The sequence below is a fragment of the Microtus pennsylvanicus genome, chromosome 10, assembly GCF_037038515.1.
Source record: "Microtus pennsylvanicus isolate mMicPen1 chromosome 10, mMicPen1.hap1, whole genome shotgun sequence".
Classification (NCBI taxonomy): Eukaryota; Metazoa; Chordata; class Mammalia; order Rodentia; family Cricetidae; genus Microtus; species Microtus pennsylvanicus.
The window spans coordinates 49,841,271-49,860,283 of NC_134588.1; the positions used below are offsets into that span (position 1 = coordinate 49,841,271).

A 19,013-nucleotide genomic window follows, 5' to 3' on the forward strand; every position below is an offset into this window, starting at 1 on the left:
CCCTGGGCTGGTGGGTGCTCTGAGAGCAGGCTGAGGAAGACAGAAGGAGCAAGTCAGTAGGCAGCACCTGTCCTGCCTCCGGGTCCTAATCCCTTTGCTGAGGGACTGTGATGTGAAATGTAAGCCACATCAACCCTTTCCTCCCTAAGTTGTTTTGGTTATGGTGTTTCTTCCCAGCGACAACTATCCTAACTAGGACAGGCATAATTTTGTAAGCAAGCATTATTACATAACAGAGAACTTAAGATGGAAAGAAGCACTAATTATGTAACACAGAATTGAAAATTAAAAAACCTCACTAGATTTATCATCAATTTCACTTGTTTTAAGGTAGTTACATATTAAAGCAAGTTTTGTGTGTGTATTTTTTTTTCCTGAGTTAGGTTCTCACTCATTAGCCCTGGTTGGTCTGGAGCTTACTGTGTGCATTCCAAGCTGGCCTCAAATTTATAGGGATCCGACTGCCTCTGCCTTCCGGGTGCTGGGATTAAAGGTCCAGCTATAAATGCAGTTTTCTTTTAAGAAACATTACATAATTCGTTACAATATCTTGAAAGTTTAAAATGTCCTGAAACAGCAACACTGGAATAAAATGTTTAGACATTCCCCGAGGCTGTACATGATTGAATGTTAGGTGGCTGCTTCCCGGGAAAGTCTAGCTCCCTAAGCTCAACGCTACTTCTAAAGTGGAGTGCTATTTTTTCAACAGCTCTGTGGCCAGCAGACTACAATGTTTATTTTATAATTGCCTGCTGAACTACGATAGTCTGTTTCCAGATGGTGCCCTTCCTTCAACCTGCACACAATCTCTCCTTGTTCAGAGCTATTCAACCTCCCGCTGCTCCAGCTCCCCCTCCCCACATAGAGGAAATCCTAAGCAGGAGATTTCCACCCCCTCCCCGGCTCCAGCAGTTTTTTAATGACGTAATATGTGGGCTGAACTTGAGTCTACTGAGAACAAGAGGGAATCACTCTGCCGGAGTACTGTGCTGTGCGGACAGTTTGTCAGCTGCGGCTGGTTACTGAAGCTTCTCCATGCTGCAAACAGCACAGCACAATGCATTCTCTGCTGGATTAGAGAAAGTCCACAGACAGCCCCAAATCACACAGGTGGCCTGTCAAAGTAGTACTACAAAACCAAGTTCCTTATTGCTTGGATTCAACGGTCAGAAAGAAAAATGCAGTTGCCACTGAAGTCAGAGACCAACAGACTTCTACACTGATCTTTTAGAGAGCAAGGGTAAGGACGAAGTTTCCGGATTTACTTTCCAGCAGACACAAAAGGTATTTTAATGTTTCTCTTATATTTATTCAAAATTCTATGTTAAATGCCTAATTTTCCTTTGTACTAGAAATTATGAGATCTCCCAAGGATCTCTAGAAGATGCTGATTTGCATCTGAAGGTTTTGTTTTGTATCTTTCTGTAGAAAAGTACTCATGATGGTTAATGTATTGCTGAGGTCTGAGCCAGAGTGACTACAGACAGATACATTCATGCTGGGTTTATGAAAACAAACGCTTCAGCGACACTAGGGAATCCCACAAGTAACTCATTAATGCCAAAGGCTCACGCAGCACAGTCAGCAACAAAGGACGTAAACTAAAGAACTGTGAGCACGGCGAGCTTCTCTTCCGGACGATGGTGTGTGTGTGTGTGTGTGTGTGTGTGTGTAAAGATGTGCACTGACTATTGGGATTTTCTCTTCCGGACGATGGTGTGTGTGTGTGTGTAAAGATGTGCACTGACTGTTGGGATTTTCTCTTCCGGACGATGGTGTGTGTGTGTGTGTAAAGATGTGCACTGACTATTGGGATTTTCTCTTCCGGACGATGGTGTGTGTGTGTGTGTAAAGATGTGCACTGACTACTGGGATTTTCTCTTCCGGACGATGGTGTGTGTGTGTGTAAAGATGTGCACTGACTACTGGGATTTTCTCTTCCGGACGATGGTGTGTGTGTGTGTAAAGATGTGCACTGACTACTGGGATTTTCAAAGTATGGCTACAAAACAAAGCCAAGAGCCAGTTGGCTGAATGTTTGCAACAAAATCTCAATCACAACAGAACAAAACTCTTATGAGACTTTAAGTTAACCTATGACGGTATTTCTTGTTATGATTAATCATTTTAGAGTTTCCTAAATTTACCTACAACAGAAATTTCATTTTCACAACAGATTAAAACTGCTTCTAATTTGAATTAGTTGCAAAAGTAACTACTGATACAAATAAATAATGCAAACCTGAGGTCAGGATTGAGAATATTAGGGTCACAGGATTAACTATACGAACTCAGGATTTAACTACTGGAAAAAGGTGAAAGGTCAAAAGCCTGCCTTAACTATACCTAAGATGCAGTGTTCCTCAATATTCTAGCGGGGCCTGTTAATCATAAGAGTTATGAAATTACTACTTACCGATAGTAAGTTTCAACACCAAAAGACAGCCAAGTTTGTTATTATGATGGGAGGGTTCCCTGACTTTTATTAATCTTTAGAGGTAAGAATTTTCAACAAATAATGATAATGTTCAGTTTTGTTTTTTCAACTTCATTATTAAAACTCAATCCCGAGAGCTCTGTTAAATACATATTTTACAGGAAAGTCTGACAAAATTTCCAGGTCATAGTCAATTTGAAACACTGTCATCTCTGTCATTGCTGGCCATGATAAAAGCAGGACCTCATTCAACACCAGGTCTTCTAATGCTTTAAGTAGGCATTGTGTGTTTGTGTGTGTGTGTATAGCACAGACAATGATTTGTCTGTTTTGGAGACATTCCCAGGGCTATTCTCAGGTCAGTTCCTCAAACACACGTGACAATCAAGAAGGACTTCATCCACCTGGCCAGTATTTCTCCAGCTAACTTCATGTCTCAGGGCATTTATTTCTTGTCACAGCAGCCATGAAGAGAAGCACTACTAAGAAAATGAATACAACGGCACAAACTTTCTCTTTCTTTCTAGAAACCAGCAGGCAAGGCGCAGATCCAAGCTTCAGTGTCCTGTAACTAATTTGTAACATTCTCTTGGGACCTTGGAAAAACTTAACATAAACAGAAAGGTTTTACGAGGTAATGCAGAGTCACTCACTGATCTTTCACTTTTAAAACTGAGCATATGTGGGAAACATTAAATAAGAGGGTATTTTTAGAAAATGTCATAGTAAACAAATTTAAAAATCAGTTCTTTGCTCATGACATATCTAGTCTACCACTTATGAATGTGTCTTCCAGCTCTGCTTGAAGGCCAATGAGATCATCGCTGCTGTAATACGGAAGCATAAAACAAACACAACATAAGGAGCTTTTAATATCATCTTAGGTCGTATGACTGATTTTCTGAACCAGAGTAATGCAAGGCAGAATAGATCAAAGCACCAGAAAGTCCTCATGCTTTAATTTAAAATTTCTTTGGCTAGGTAGCTTATTTCATTCTAGAAGGTATTTTACGAGTCAAGAGTTTATGTTCTATTATTAAAATGATACAAAGAGATTTAGAAAAAGTTATATATTTTTGCTGAGAGGCTAATGGCTTCTATTTTAACTGTTCCCTTTTTAAAAAAATAAAGTTACATTTAAATTACAAAAATTTCCTGTAAATATAAACTTGTCATCAGCTTTAGTATGGGTAACTCCTGGAGAGTAAAAGACACTCTGGAATGAAAAGCGTCTGGTTTGTATTTCCCACAGTGTCAGGAGAGTAGAGAACAGGACTCAACTCCTCGTCGTGTGCTTTTGCCACCAGTCAGCAACAGAGAAGGCTTTGATGTAAATGTTATTATTTCACCAAATAACTTCCCACACTCTTCCCATTCTTTGCTCCCTTTCATCATCTATCCTCTTTGAATACAGCACTAAACCGAAAACACCCACACCACGGAGACTTGCTTTCAGAGTGCAGGTGGCAGCAGTCTCCACACCAGCTCAGCGTGTCTGTGTGGCTTCTTCGTTAGACCATATAAACACCAACTGACGGAACCCATATGGCAGAGGAATGGCAGCAGCAAAGTAAGGGTCTAACACAACAGCACCGACTTCAGAAGAGCGGCCTGCAAGTGCTTTTATACAACCAAGGAACAGGACAGGGAGGGTCACAAGCAGCACACACCACGATGCCTTTTGTCATGACAGACATGCTGGTATTTGAACCCCACTTGTGTTTTCCTGGCTGGGACTTCTCTTTTTAAGCGATACTGCTTTTAGTTCCCTGATAGAAAGTAGTTTGGAAAGCAGAGCCAAAAGATGAAGTGGTTAATTAAAAGCACCAACTCTAGTGTCTTCTGCCTGGGCTGAAATTCAGACTCTAAGTCCCCACAGCCCCCACCCCACCCCAAGACAGGGTTTCTCTGTGTAGCTGTCCTGGAATTCATTCTGTAAAACAGGCTGGCCTTGAACTCAGAGATCCCTTTGCCTTTTGTGTGCTGGGATTAAAGGTGTGTATCAGAATCACCTGCCTCATTTGGTTAGGAAGACAATGGCTTGCTAAGGGGCTAAAAGAGTGGTGTCTCCCTAAGAGCCCCGACTAGGTTACTGCTGTGTTGTTGGTGCTAGGTATAAACAACTTGGGGTCTGGCTTCTGAAATCAAGAAACAAGGGCTGGGGTAGAAAAGCAGGTAAGAAAAGCCCCAGGGTGCCATGGGAACAGCTTGCTCAGGAACCCACCTCATGGATACGCTTCCCCACTCCCTCCCCGCTCTACTGCACTGCTCATCTGGGAGTTAACTGAAGACAAAGGGAGGGGTCTAGGCTCTTGGAAGAGTTACAGTGCTGGATTCCGAGGAACAAGTACTTCTTATCTGCCACAGCCAACAGGACACAGTCCATGTGCACAGTCTGAAGTCTTGCTGCTACAGATACTGACTGAGGCCAGGGAACTCAAGATAGAGCTGTTTCTAATATTAGTGTGGCTTTGTCCTTCAATACACACACATGGGAGCAAAAAGGTTCTTTATATCCAATTTGGTAATGCTGTTGAAAATTAGGAATTCTTTTACTAAATACAACCCACTGGACTTTAACAGAAAACACCTGCTGAAACATCTATAAGCTCAGGGCACATGCACGACTGCAATCTGGAAACGCAATGACCTGCATTGACTGCGAGCATCCTGTCTCCAGTCTCCAAAGCAGACGCTGCAAAACCATGCAATGGTAAAACTGTTCACTTCTTATTAATCTGAAATGTTTGACTTGGTAGGTTAAAAAAAAAGTCATGGTGTTTACTGTAAGACAACTTAACTAGTTTTATACAATACTATACTCTGAAACACTGACTAGTAAGACCACTTAAGAGACTGCAGTAGTAACCAGGCAATGCCTTAATTACTATCTTATACACATTATGTACTGTTTTCATAGCCGTGAGAGTGAGCTTTCTAAAGGAATGCACTTTTGGGCGGGGGGTCTTAACAGCTTTCATAGAACCTCAAAGTGTGCCTTTCACAGGATGGACACTGATAAAAATCACTTCCATGAGTTTTGGAACAAAAAAAAATGCAATATAAGGTGATGGCTGAAAGAGCTGCAAGAGATAGGGATCCCATCTTTAAACACATACCAAAATACCAACTTAATAGTGAATCTAAGGATTCAAGTTAAATCTAATTTACTAATACAATCTCTCAGTGGTCCCTTAGATGCCCTGGCAGTTAGAATAAGAAAGTCCTCCACAGGTTCATGTACTTACACTCAGCCCTCAGCTGGTGGCGCTGTTTGTGGCAGTTTAGGAGATGCCCTTGGATGAAGAACATCACTGGTGGTGGGGCCACTTCTAGGTCGCTGCCTTTACTCATGTGACCTCTCAGCTTCCTGCTCCTGCAACCAAGCCTCTCCACTAGGACAGCTCCCTCTTTCTCTGAAGTATAAACCAGGACATTTTCTTTCCCCCATATGTGGCTTCTGGTTACTGTTTTTTATCATAGCAACAGAAAAGTAACCAATACAGAAGCTTTAAAATAATATTACTGCTTTAAAAATGACTAGCTTAATCCACTGTACAAAACAATAGATTTCACAATATTTTTGTTCAAGTATATAATTTTGATAATTTTCATAAATCATTATCTCCTCTAGTTCTTTCCCCCAATAATTTCCTATTTTCATGTCAGATGTGAAAATCATATATGTCTATATAAAACCTAGGTTCCATGTATTTTTCCTTTTGGAGTCTGGCCTATTTTTCTTAGAAAGCTGACTCTAATTCCATCTATTTTTCTGCAAATGACTTAATTTTGTTCTTTATGGTTGAACCACTGTGTATATATGCCATGTTTTCTTCACACATCCTTCTCTTGATGGATGATACTTGGATGATACTATAACTCAGCTATAGTGAACGGTGTTGCGACAGGCAAAGGTGAGCAAATATTTCTGAAGTTTGTTGACTTGAGTTCTTCAAGACAGATATCCAGGAGTGAAACAGCTCAACACCTCACGGCATTTCTATTTCTCTTTCTCTTCTTTATGTTGTTTTTCTTTTTCAAGACAGGATTTCTCTGTGTAGCCTTGATTGTCCTGGGACTTGCTCTGTAGACCAGGCTAGCTTACTCCCAGACACCAGCCTGCCTCTGCCTCCTGGGTGCTGAGATTAATGGCACTAATCGGGTCACTAACGCCTGGCTTGGCTGTTCTATTTCTTGTTTGAGGAACCTTTATATTGACTCCCATAGTGGCGATACTATTTTACTTTCCTACTACTTGTGTATAAAATGTGCCTTCGTCCTCATCCTTGCCAGTATTTGTTATGTGTTTAATAGCCATTTTAGCAGGTTTGAGATGGAATCTCAATGTGATTTTTATCCACATGTAAATTAATTCTTTTTACATTTTCTCTTCACTCAACTGCTTTCCCAAAGACGCTGTGGTACAACTTCATTTCAAAATGAAGGCTTTTGTCTGGACCCTTGGTGTGCTACTCTTTCTACTGAGCACTGATCATTGCAAAGGAGGGCAGTTCAGAATAAAAAAGATAACCCAAAGGAGATATCCCCGTGCCACAGATGGTAAAGAGGAAGCAAAGAAATGTTCATATACATTCTTGGTACCTGAACAAAAAATAACAGGACCAATCTGTGTCAACACCAAAGGTCAAGATGCAGGTACTATTAAAGACATGATCACCAGGATGGACCTGGAGAACCTGAAGGATGTACTTTCCAGGCAGAAACGAGAGATAGACGTCCTGCAGCTGGTGGTGGATGTCGATGGGAACATCGTAAATGAGGTGAAGCTGCTGAGGAAGGAAAGCCGGAACATGAACTCTCGAGTCACTCAGCTCTACATGCAACTGTTACACGAGATCATCCGCAAAAGAGATAATTCACTGGAGCTCTCCCAGCTGGAAAACAGAATCCTCAACATCACCACGGAAATGCTGAGGATGGCAACAAGGTACAGGGAGCTGGAGGTGAAATATGCTTCCTTGACTGATCTTGTCAATAACCAGTCTGTGACAATCACGTTGTTGGAAGAACAGTGCTTGAGGATATTTTCCCGACAAGACACCCAAGTGTCTCCCCCTCTTGTTCAAGTTGTGCCACGACACATTCCTAACAGCCACCAGCACACGCCTGGTCTGCTAGGGGGAAATGAGATACAGAGGGACCCAGGATATCCCAGAGACTTAATGCCTCCACCAGATCTAGCAACAGCTTCCACAAAAAGTCCTTTCAAGATTCCAGCAGTAACTTTCATCAATGAAGGTGAGTTATCTCTTATTGGTCAAATGGGAGAATGAAGCTGGCATGCTATTCAATTCATGCAACAATACTCTTAAATAGCCCTTGTTCTTGTGTGGTGATATCATACATGTTCAATTAAAATTGTAATTTTTAAAAGCAGTATTAGGGTTTAATATAAAATATCTCTGTTCTCCCTGCTCTTAAGTTTCTAGGTGCTTACATAAAAAATTTTGGTTTTTTTCCCTGTGAAAAAGAACTCTTCCCTCCAAATTCTCACAATGGAGGCTGCTGTCAATGAGAAGAATGGCTACTGCTGCACTAACTGAGAGATCGCTCTGCACCTGAGCCTGCAGCCACAGCTCCACCTCCTGCCATCCTTCAGAATCCTTTCTGCTTCCGCCTGTGCTCTTTCCCTAACCCTTATCTAAAAGAGTGTTTACCATCTTGCTCTCTTCCTCCTCCTCCAGCCTGCAATGGAGTGTTCCATCTCCACTCAGGAGTGTGATTCCTAACACCGCTCTGTGACTAATCAGATACTGGGTCTTGTTTTTCTCAACTTCAAAACATCTACACAAAACCTAGCTTTGTTATGTAAGGAAGAAAAGGGGCTCATATTTTCCAGGTGAAACAACCAAGGTTTTTGTCAACATTAAAAATCCCAACACTAATACTGAGAGCTCTACCTCAGTTTCTGAGTTCCTTCTTCTCATGGCTTTGCTGCTGAGTGTTGACTCTGGGGGGACCAGTAAACAAACAGATTCCTTTGTTTCTCTTTGTCCCTCTGATGTGAGCATCATCTTACAAGACGGCTCCTAAACCTTTACAAGATGACAACTTCTTCCTTACACTGAACGGAAAACTCAGATGCCCAGAAGAACAATAGAAGCTATTTACTTATTGCAAAGGCAGGACATAAAAAAGGCCAGGAAGAAACAGCACAAGGTGGCAGTCCGCAGCAGAGGTGCCCACCAACATTTGATCCCTGCTTCTGGACTTCCACGGTCATGCTGGAGTCTTCTAATTTCCCTGGTTTTCCATTGACATCTTTCTTGTTCATACCGTGAACGAGCTGTCTTCAAGACACTCTTTTAGAGGTCCCCCACATCTCAAGATGTCAAGATCATCTGGGCTATGCCTGCTCCTGAGTGGAGCACTGCCTCTTGGTTTAAGAGATGCGGGACTTCTGCATTAGGATAGTCTATTACTTCCTGTACCAAGGCTTCCTCTATTGAAATCTGGGTGATCAAGGTTTACCTCAAGGCTTTAGAGACTAATGCTGTGCCTTCCCAGACTCACAGACATTAATTAATAAATGGCTCTTTTTCTAAATCATGAGCCACTTCTTGAGTCTGTTTTCTATACCACACTACACTGAAGTTACTGTGATTTGTTTGTTTGCCTCCCTGCTGGACCAAGTTTGGCATGTTGTGAGCATTGTATTTGAAGAATGAGTAAGTAAGCCATAAAATAATTATTTGGTCAAACCAACGTTTTCCTGCTAGAAGTAATTATCACGGCAAAAATAGCAGAAGCATAAGCATCCTTTGTACATATCCATATACCATACATCTGCTTATTAATTCTCTGCAAAAACAAAGTCTCATTTTCTCATTTTCCTTTCATGTGTTTCCTTCATAAAAATGTTTCAATAAAGCAAATCTACTTTCTTTCTTGCATTCTGCGACTTCTGTCCATTCAAATAAGGCTGAGATCAAATGATACAAACTGAAGGTCCTCCTTGAAGCCCTTGCCGACCTCCACAGGCCTGGAGGTGTCTGCAATGCACACATTCTTGAGTTATATTTTACCTTTACAAGAACCCACAGCACATCTAGGGGAAGTGCATTCTAAAACAGAAGCTTCTTTCTGGCAGTTGGATACCATGTCTCAAGTGTAGGTGCTAACACATTAGATGATTTGATAACACAGAGCCTCAAAGTGATTAATCTAAAGACTTTCATGAAAACAAGTGTTAAGAGCAGAAACCATACGGGGATCATTAAGCTAGGTAAATAATCATCATTAATTAGTGACCCAAACCCTTTAATTTTCAAAGACATGTACAAAATTATTCACTAGGTCTAGAAAAGAAAAAGCATTGACCTTTCCCATCCTTTTTAAAACTTAAGTTTTATTAAGCTCTTAATGTATACGATTTATCAGTATGGTAGTTCATATGTAATTTACAGAAAGCTAACTGAGCTGCATTTTATCAAGCTATGGCAGGTACAATTACAAAAATGCAGCTGCTCTCAGTTTTCTAGGTCAATGGCGTCATCACTTTTAGCAGAAACAATGATGTGTGTATTTATTTATATAACAAGTCAAGAAAATGCTGTACAAAATGAAAGCATCATCTTGTAGGTTTTTCATACATGGAACTTCAGTACAACAAACCCGTGCTCAAATCTCAGCTGTTACGTCAGGTCCTTGCCCCACGTTCTGCTGAAACGAAATCAAAATGCTTACCACACTGTTTCACCTCCCACTTCACCTCAAGGGTGCTTAGCTATCTCTGGACCTGGAAACAGTCTAGCCTGTACTAGATTCAGAAAACATAATTCTTTTAAATTAAAAAAAAAATCCCACTTGTGTAAGTGTGGCCAAAAGCTGGCACTGGGCATCCTCCCTGACTGAGCTCCACCTTTCTGAGATCGGGTCTTTCATTAAATGTAAAGTTGATTTGGTTAAAGTGGCTGGCCAATGAGCTACAGGGACCTTCCTGTCTCTGACCTCCAACCCAGCGCTGAGATTACAGACATTGCCTAGTTTTTACAGGAACACTGGGGATCCAAATTCAGGTCCTTGTACAGGAGGAAAGTTACAGACTAAAGCTTCTATCCACCCCTCAGAAAAGATACATCTTAAAATAACAATAGAAAACTGAAGAAATTCTGAAAATGATGATCATCAGAATTGAGAGTCCCCAGATGGGTTCAAACCACGATGCCCAGTGAAAGATAAAGTCCCTGTCTGTGAGTGAACAAACACATCACCATGTATCAGCAGACGGATAAAAGCATGCGACTGGACTGGGAGCCTCACGCTTCCTTCCACTTCTCTCCCTGTAGGAATTAAAGTTCCCACTCTCTCTGACATGTAATTTTTCTTCTCTGGCCTGACTACAACACATGCTTCTATATCGTGAAGTTGTTCTTACATTATCAAGGAAAAGAAAAAGGAGAGAAATCAGCATTAACGGGATTCTCCACAAGCGCAGTAGTATTTTGTGCCATATGTAATGCAGGAGAATTCAGAGTATGCTTATGGCTAAAATCAGCTGTTATTTTCAGTTTATGAGTTTTTATAACTTGTGGGTTTTCAGTAATGTCTTATTCTCTGTGGTAGAAATGACTATATCCTAACCTTTGATGAGCCATACTGAACATCTTCATGAGCACATATGTACTACAAAAAAAGTACTGAAGTCATTTAGTACATACTTCTGCACGTGAAGACCAGGAACAGAAAGAGAAAAGAAGGGACTGAAAGTGACTGGTGACAACTGTTCTGTTAAGTACCATGCGCTGAGCAGAAATAAGCACAATATATACACTCCAACTGAGCACTTGAGGCTGAGGCAGGAGGATCTGGAAACCAAGGCCTGTCAAAGAAAAAGGGAGGGAAACCTCTAAATATTCTGACTGAAACCCTCAAATCCACTCATGACTTGAAAAGAAAAAACTAAACCAGTTAAGACGACAAGGGCTGTACCTCCAGCATTTGAGAGATTGAGCCAGGATGGCTGTGATTCTAAGACATGCTTGTACTACACACCCCACCACTCCCAGGTCAACCTGGGTTACACGGTGAAACCCCATTTAAAAATAATAATAATAAAAAAAACAATTTCAGTAAACTAAGGAAGCAAAGAACATTTAAAGTGATTGTCTTGAGGCTGTCATAATGAATGCAAAATTAAGAAAACCTCAAAAGAGAAAAAAGGAGCCAAACAAATTGAGAGAAAAAAATGAGATACCTATTGTAACCTTAAAGCATTTTTTACTTTTATGTTTAAACATTTTAAACATTTTTTCAGGTTATCTTATTTTTTTACTAGTAATCTATAGCACAGACACAATCTAAAAAATTGTAAGTTACATATGAAATATAAAAATGTAGAGTAGAGAATTTGACACTCGATTTTTCATACTTTTCCATTTCCTTGAATTTAAAGTGAAGAGGCTGATTCATTTTTTAACAAGCTTGACTGATGCCCAGACAAAACAGCAGACATCAAGTCTGAAGAATAACACACGGCATCTCCATCCTCAGGGCAACCCAGAAGGAAGAGCTCACACTCCCCACCCAAGAATCCCCTCCAATGACAGAAACACTGAGCACTTACATAATAAAATTATCTTAGGAAGCTCAAATGGGGACAGCACTATGTTCTCAGCACAATGTATGTAACACATTTATCAAAATTTAAGTAATTCTATTATAATTATAGAACAGAATTTTTAAAAGAACTTTGACTAAATTATTTGCAGATATTTAAAGGTTATGTCAGAATTTAAAAGTAGTAAAAAATTAACAAATGGCTTTAAAAACTTTTGTCTTTATTTGACATGTTTATTTCTGAATCATAATTTGTGCACACTTTTAAAATAAAAGACTTTAAACCCTTGTGCAGGATGAAACATTTGGCGGAACTAGAGAGCATTTTCTCTGGACTCCACAACGTACAAATCAGACTACAAATGATTAACATCATGTTCTGTCCTTTTTAAAAAGTTGAAAATCTTAGCTGGCTAAAAATAGAATGTCTAGGAGGCAAGAGCCCATGTGACTGACAACCTGAGATCAGTCCCCAGGACCTACATGATGGAAGGAGACCTTGCTCCTGCAGGTTGTCCTCTGACGTTTGTGCACAGAATAAAATACAGAATGGCTGGAACCATGGAACAAAAGGGCAAACACTCTGCAGCAACTCAGAACATTTACCCGGGAACAGAAGACAAGCGCGTGAGTGAGGGCTTAGCACCACCTCACATGACCTTGACAACCACTATCAGTGCAACAGCAAAGCCAACACAGGGTCACTGGGCAGCCATGATAGGAAATCATTTTTAGCTGTAACTCAGACAGTATTTTAGGAAGACAGGCCAACATTCCTACAATTTTTTCTCCTAGTTTTAAGGCAGGGTCTGTTGAAACGAGGCCAGTCCAGGACGCACTACGCTCACCTTGCACTTGTGGCAAACATCTGGCCTTAGCCTCCTGAGTACTGGGATTAAAGGTGTGTGACTCAAAACCTGGCCTGACGCATATCTTTAGCGTGTGAGGGAAGTGAAGATCACTGAAGTTTGGGAGATCGCATTTTCTTTATTCCAGAGCTTCTTAGCATTTTATGAATGAGTTCCCAAAAGGGAAACACAATACTCACTACTGCTAAAACACTCCACTTCCACTGAAAACATAAACTGTGTGTCTCCTGAAATAAAGTTCAGACATTGTAAGTCTGGCAACAGGAAAATGTTTAGTAGTACCAGCAGATCAATCCTGCAGCATTTTGTAAGCATTAAAAAAAAAAAAGAGTAAAGCTAATAAAGACAAAGTCATTTAGGACAATTTAATTATTATAGCAAAAATCAGAAGAAACTTTAATGTTCATGTGATAGAGGAAGAAAACCGAAGTACTAGTGACTACATAAGTGTAAGAATAAAGGCCACAGCTTTCAAGGAAACACCTGTTAAATATGGAAGACAATATAATACTCTTTGTGTTTTAGGAGTGCAAATTTATAAATACAAAGCAGAAAAGAATGGGAGATGAACAAGGCTTTGGGTAGTGGGACTGAAGTCACCCTTTCATTTAGTTTTAATATATATTTTAATTTTAGTTTTTGTAACTTGTACAGAGCAGATAAATTGTGGTTGTTGTAAAGAAAGCCATGAAGATAAGAACTATTTAATACTTTTCTTTTACATTTCTCAACAATCAACATTTAAATTACAGGACCATTCAAAGACTGTCAGCAAGCAAAGGAAGCTGGGCACTCGGCCAGCGGGATTTACATGATTAAGCCTGAGAACAGCAATGGTCTGATGCAGCTATGGTGTGACAACAGTCTGGATCCTGGGGGCTGGACTGTTATTCAGAAAAGAACAGATGGCTCTGTCAATTTCTTCAGAAACTGGGAAAATTATAAGGTAAGTGAGGGCAGGAAGATGCAAGCAGGTCTTGCAGGGCAGTAAACAGGCCATGCAGTAAAACATAACTGTCCCTATGATTTTCATTGTCTAGCAAAAGGTTTATACCCATCTCTAGCTGTACAGCTAAAGTCAAAATGTGAAAATAAAACCTGAGATCCTTTTCTATGGATACCTTATACACACACGCACATTTTACAAAGATAACTTAATTCCACTTTAACAATTTTAAACCTATTTATTTGTATGAGCATGTTTTGTCTGCATTTATTATGTACACAATATATATACAGTGTCCTGAGAAGAGGATATCAGATCCCTTGGAACTGGAGTTTCAGGTAGTTGTGCACTGCCATGTGGGTGCTGGGAATCAAAACCAGCGAGTACTCTTAAACACTAAGCCATATCTCCTGTCCTTCAATTACACTTTTTATGTAACTACATTTCTGTTTATAATATTGTAGTATTTAAGCAATAACAAAGTATACACCTTCTAAAAATTGACCACTTCTTGGACTATTTTTAAGTGTATATCATGACAAGGATTTCTAGGAAGAACCAGATGATGTGATATCAATTAGAGGAGGTACAGCTGGTCTACTGGTAATTCTGATGTTCATAACGGTAATTTGTGAGGGAGATATGTATGTATATACAATCAGTAAGGACAGCAGACAAGGAAGAGTAGATTTTCTAGAGTGCTAACTCCTTGTCTCAAAACTGTGAAGTAACCACGTGTCATGTGCTTACTTGGTCTTAGGAAAAATTTTACTAGCAGTTAAGGATGAAACCTTAATATATCTAGATCAGAAATGATGGAAATTTCTGAACAAGTTACTGCCACAACAGGACACAGGGATACGGACACATGGACATGGACACATGGACACACACACACACACACACACACACACACACACACACACCCCTACCTTCCTTGCAGTCTTTTTGAAGGCAAACCTTCAGTGTTAGTATGAAGTTTACTAAATCTATTCTGTTGCAAACTTGCAATGTCAAATGCTTATTAAAATAAGGTAGTCCATTTCTTTCAGATTGCAATTTACGATTTTCACAGGGAGAACTTTAGAGATTACTACAATATTTTTTTTTACTTACAATAAAATTAAAGATTATTTGTTCTAACACACTATCATTTTGATTGAACAATGGTCATGATTTTATATATGCACTGTCTGCCTAACATTGAAACAATATACACATACTTTGAGGACACACAGTTCTGGATGAGGGTGTGATCAGGAACCTTTTTGAAGGACTAAGGTAGTTCAGTCAGCTTTTAGTAGCTATCAATAAATTTTGTGGCCTTTTGCCTTTACTCTTTTTGTATGTAGCACTTGAAGTTACATAAATTAGTATGGACATTAAGATAAAGCAAAGAAGAAGAAAGCGACAGTGTAGCCCTGAAATAAATTTACAGAAATAAGGCAGTCTACCACAGAAGTCAAATTACCCTAAATAAACAGTATCCTCACTCAGTCTTTAAAAAAAATTTTGTGGGTGGGGTTGAGACAGGGTTTTTCTGTGCAATAGTCCTAGCTGTCCTGGAGCTAGCTCTTGTAGACCAGGCTAGCCTTGAACTCATAGAGATTCCCCCTGCCTCTGCCTCCCTAGTACTGGGATTGAAGGTGTGTGCCACCACCACCAGGCATAAACTTAACTTGTAGCTGTAGTGACATTTACTATCTATATGTTCCTGTTTCTGTGTTTATTAACAGAAAGGGTTTGGAAACATTGATGGAGAGTACTGGCTCGGACTGGACAATATTTATAAGCTCAGTAATCAAGACAATTATAAGTTGCTGATTGAATTAGAAGACTGGAGTGATAAGAAGGTCTATGCAGAATATAGCAGCTTTCGTCTGGAACCCGAGAGTGAATCTTACAGACTGCGCTTGGGAACTTACCAGGGGAATGCAGGGGATTCTATGATGTGGCATAATGGCAAACAATTCACCACACTGGACAGAGATAAAGATATGTATACAGGTAAAACAACCAAACTGGCTGTACAATCACCACGTTCTGTGCATTAAGTAACGCCAACATACTAAAGTGTATTAAATGCTTCTCAAATCTCAGAAAGGTTATTTTGGACATAGTCAAAGGGAATATAATATAACTTTGTCTTTAGGATTTCTAAGGCAACCCCAGTGTTCTCTGGAAAGCAAGGTCTGAGAGAACTAAAACAAAACCAAGCTACATCCTCTTGGGAATGAAACTCTGCCTAACACTTACAAACTAGCTGGACAGGTACCATATGCCAGGAACTGTACATGTTGGAGATTCAGCAAGGAAATAAACTTCTCCCCTTAGGAGCTTCCCTCCAAGAGGAGACAAAATAATATAAATAAGTTACTTTATTTGTATTATTTTTCCTGTAAATATTTTGTCTGATAAATATTCTTAGAAAATGGAGACCAAGCAATGTTTCTTCATTTCTTTTTCTGTTGCTCTGATAAAACACTGACAAAACCAACTCACGGTGCAGGGAAAGGCTGAGGGGCTCAACTCAGCTTACAACTCCAAGTTCAGCATAGCAAGGAAGTCCTGCAGCAGGAGCTTGAGGGAGCTGGTGACATCAAACTCGTAATCAAGAGCACAGAGCCAGGAAAGTATGCATGCTACTGGCGCAGCTTGCTTTCCTCACTCCCGCGCAACTCAGACCTCTGCCTAGGGAATGTTAACCACCCACAGCAGGCGGAGCTTCCCACCTCAATTAACTTAACCAAGGTTAACTCCAAGAACACGCCCACAGGCCAGCCTAACCTCCACAGGGCCCAATGACCCCCAAGAAGACACGCACAGGCCAGCCTAACCTCCATAGTCACCATGACCCCCAAGAATAGGCCCACAAGCCAGCCTAACCTCCATAGTCCCCATGACACCCAAGAACATGCCCACAGGCCAGCCTGACCTCCACATTCCTTAGTGACCCTCAAGAACACACCCAAAGGTCAGCCTAACCTCCATGGTCCCAATGAGATCCCTTCCCAGGGGATTGTAGGGTATGTCACCTTGGCAGTAGGGAACAGAACATGGCAGTCATCAAAGCTGTTTCATAAAGAGATTCAGATGATGACATCACATAAGAGCCTTTCCTGGACAGCTTATTAAACATTATTACTTTACCTAGCAGCACACTAAGCACTATTTTAATTTATTTCTTACTGGCAAAAGAAGAGGAAGAGAGACAGGACTGGAAAAGCTACCTTTCTATTCACAAATTCTTTAAGCACCAGCTAGGCTATTTTTAGACTTCAATTTTCTCTCAAGCTCTACCATCTCCCTTAGTAAATCCTGTCTATCTCTCCTTTCTCTTCCTCTGTATATTTCTTACACAAAATCACTGAATTTTATCTACTCTATTGTATATTGTATATGTATACTGTAAATGTATAAAGTAGGCATAAAGTGAAATGAGTAAGGGGATCCCAGTGGCATGAGCAGAGAGGAGAGAACCGGGATGGACACAAATGGAGACAGCTAGCACACACCCCTGCCAGGGTGCAGAGTGCCGTGTGTGGACGGACTTGAACTTCAATGTCTATTTCTCCCGCAGGAAACTGTGCCCACTTTCACAAAGGAGGCTGGTGGTACAACGCCTGTGCACACTCTAACCTCAATGGAGTGTGGTACAGAGGAGGCCATTACAGAAGCAAGCACCAAGATGGAATTTTCTGGGCTGAATACAGAGGCGGGTCATACTCCTTGAAGGCAGTTCAGATGATGATCAAGCCTATTGACTGAAGACAGTCTCCAAAGAAATGACACAGAGTTTCACTTTTTGGTTCCCAAAATGTAAACACTACATGTTACTTGGTACAATTTATTTTTACAGATACAATTTGTAAACTAAATTGTACTGTGACTGAAAGAATTATCTGTGAAAACAGCTCCATTTTTCTTTAAGATGCTACAGAAGATTATTTGTATGCAAATCCATGTTATTTTAAAAACTATATTGACTTAATACAGGTAAATGTAAATATATGCCATGAAGTAAAACAAATTTTAGCTTTATTTTGAATCAAATTCAAATACATGCTTAAGATACTTAATGATTTATTTAAAAAATAACATTGCTCTAACTTCCAGTGAAAAAGATAATTTTAATATTTTAGTCATGCAGTTCATTTTATTTATGAAAATACAGACAGGAAATTAGGGAAAGATCTCTAGTTTTGCCACTAAAATACGTTTTTCCACTGAATAAAAATTTATTAAATTGAATTACATTTTTTACTTGTAATCATTTTCTTCCAGTAATTTAGGACACAAAGTACAATATGTATCACTTTAAAATGCATAAATAACACCCTCATTTCTTAAAAGGAAAATGTTAAAAACAGATTAATTTCTTGACATTCATTATATGCTAATATCAAAATCATGTTATATAATGACAAAAGCAGTAGAATAATGATATTACAAAACAGAATATTCAGTATACCACTTGTTTATATATATATATATATATATATATATATATATATATATATATATATATCTGAATTATGATGCTACATGTATTAATTACTCCCTTATCCCATTTATTGAACTTTACCTTAAAACATCTAGCTGCAGGCTAGGGGTACAGCTCAGTGGGAGAGTATATGCCTGGTATGTATCAAGAACTAAGTTTGTTTGCGGCATGGCAGTGGCAACAAACAAACATAAAATAAGTAAATAAAACCTGCCTGTTACTTGTAAAAAAGACTGGACAGCTTTCTAAGTACCACTGTATACTTACAGCTAGTTCTAAAACAGTTTCAACAGTGAGGTTACAACAGCCTTAAAACAAACCCCATAGAGTCCTGGCAGGTCTAAACTAATTCCACTTTGTAGTGTGTGTGACTAAACCTCAGTCCTAATTTGTCCAACTCAGCTTCTCAACCAACACCTTTATTAGGGGCCTTCTAGAACAGCTTCCTCCCAGTAATATATCACTTCTTACAGCTGATTAACCTGTAACTCACTTGTGAAGCTAAAATTTTAAAGATGTGAGATTTATGCTTAATTAAAAAGAAAATGCAATAAGAACTAAAAATGAGCACAACAAGTTGTCCACAGAGAAGAATGGTCTAGCATGGACGGCCACTCAGACAATGTAAGTCCACAGACCAAAGCTTCTGGTGTATCACAGAGCAAATCAACACTC

At 39.7% G+C, this 19,013-nt stretch overlaps 2 protein-coding genes across 8 annotated transcripts in view; one reads left to right on the top strand and one right to left on the bottom strand.

The window, feature by feature from the left end:
• The window catches only part of Ralgps2 (Ral GEF with PH domain and SH3 binding motif 2), a 146,019-nt gene that overhangs the window by 42,906 nt on the left and 84,100 nt on the right, over positions 1-19,013 (bottom strand). The window lies entirely within an intron of this gene.
• Positions 966-18,083, top strand: Angptl1 (angiopoietin like 1). Its single transcript, XM_075988330.1, has 5 exons — positions 966-1,284; positions 6,854-7,699; positions 13,641-13,834; positions 15,571-15,841; positions 17,415-18,083. The coding sequence occupies exons 2-5, from the start codon at positions 6,880-6,882 to the stop codon at positions 17,600-17,602; spliced, it is 1,473 nt and encodes a 490-aa protein (XP_075844445.1). The 5' UTR covers positions 966-1,284; positions 6,854-6,879; the 3' UTR covers positions 17,603-18,083.

Excerpts from the sequence above, each read along its gene's own strand:
- Angptl1 (XM_075988330.1), top strand. The coding sequence starts at position 6,880 with ATGAAGGCTTTTGTCTGGACCCTTGGTGTGCTACTCTTTCTACTGAGC. Across the intron at positions 7,700-13,640 it reads AGTAACTTTCATCAATGAAG|GACCATTCAAAGACTGTCAG; the intron begins GTGAGTTATCTC and ends TTTAAATTACAG. Across the intron at positions 13,835-15,570 it reads GAAACTGGGAAAATTATAAG|AAAGGGTTTGGAAACATTGA; the intron begins GTAAGTGAGGGC and ends GTTTATTAACAG.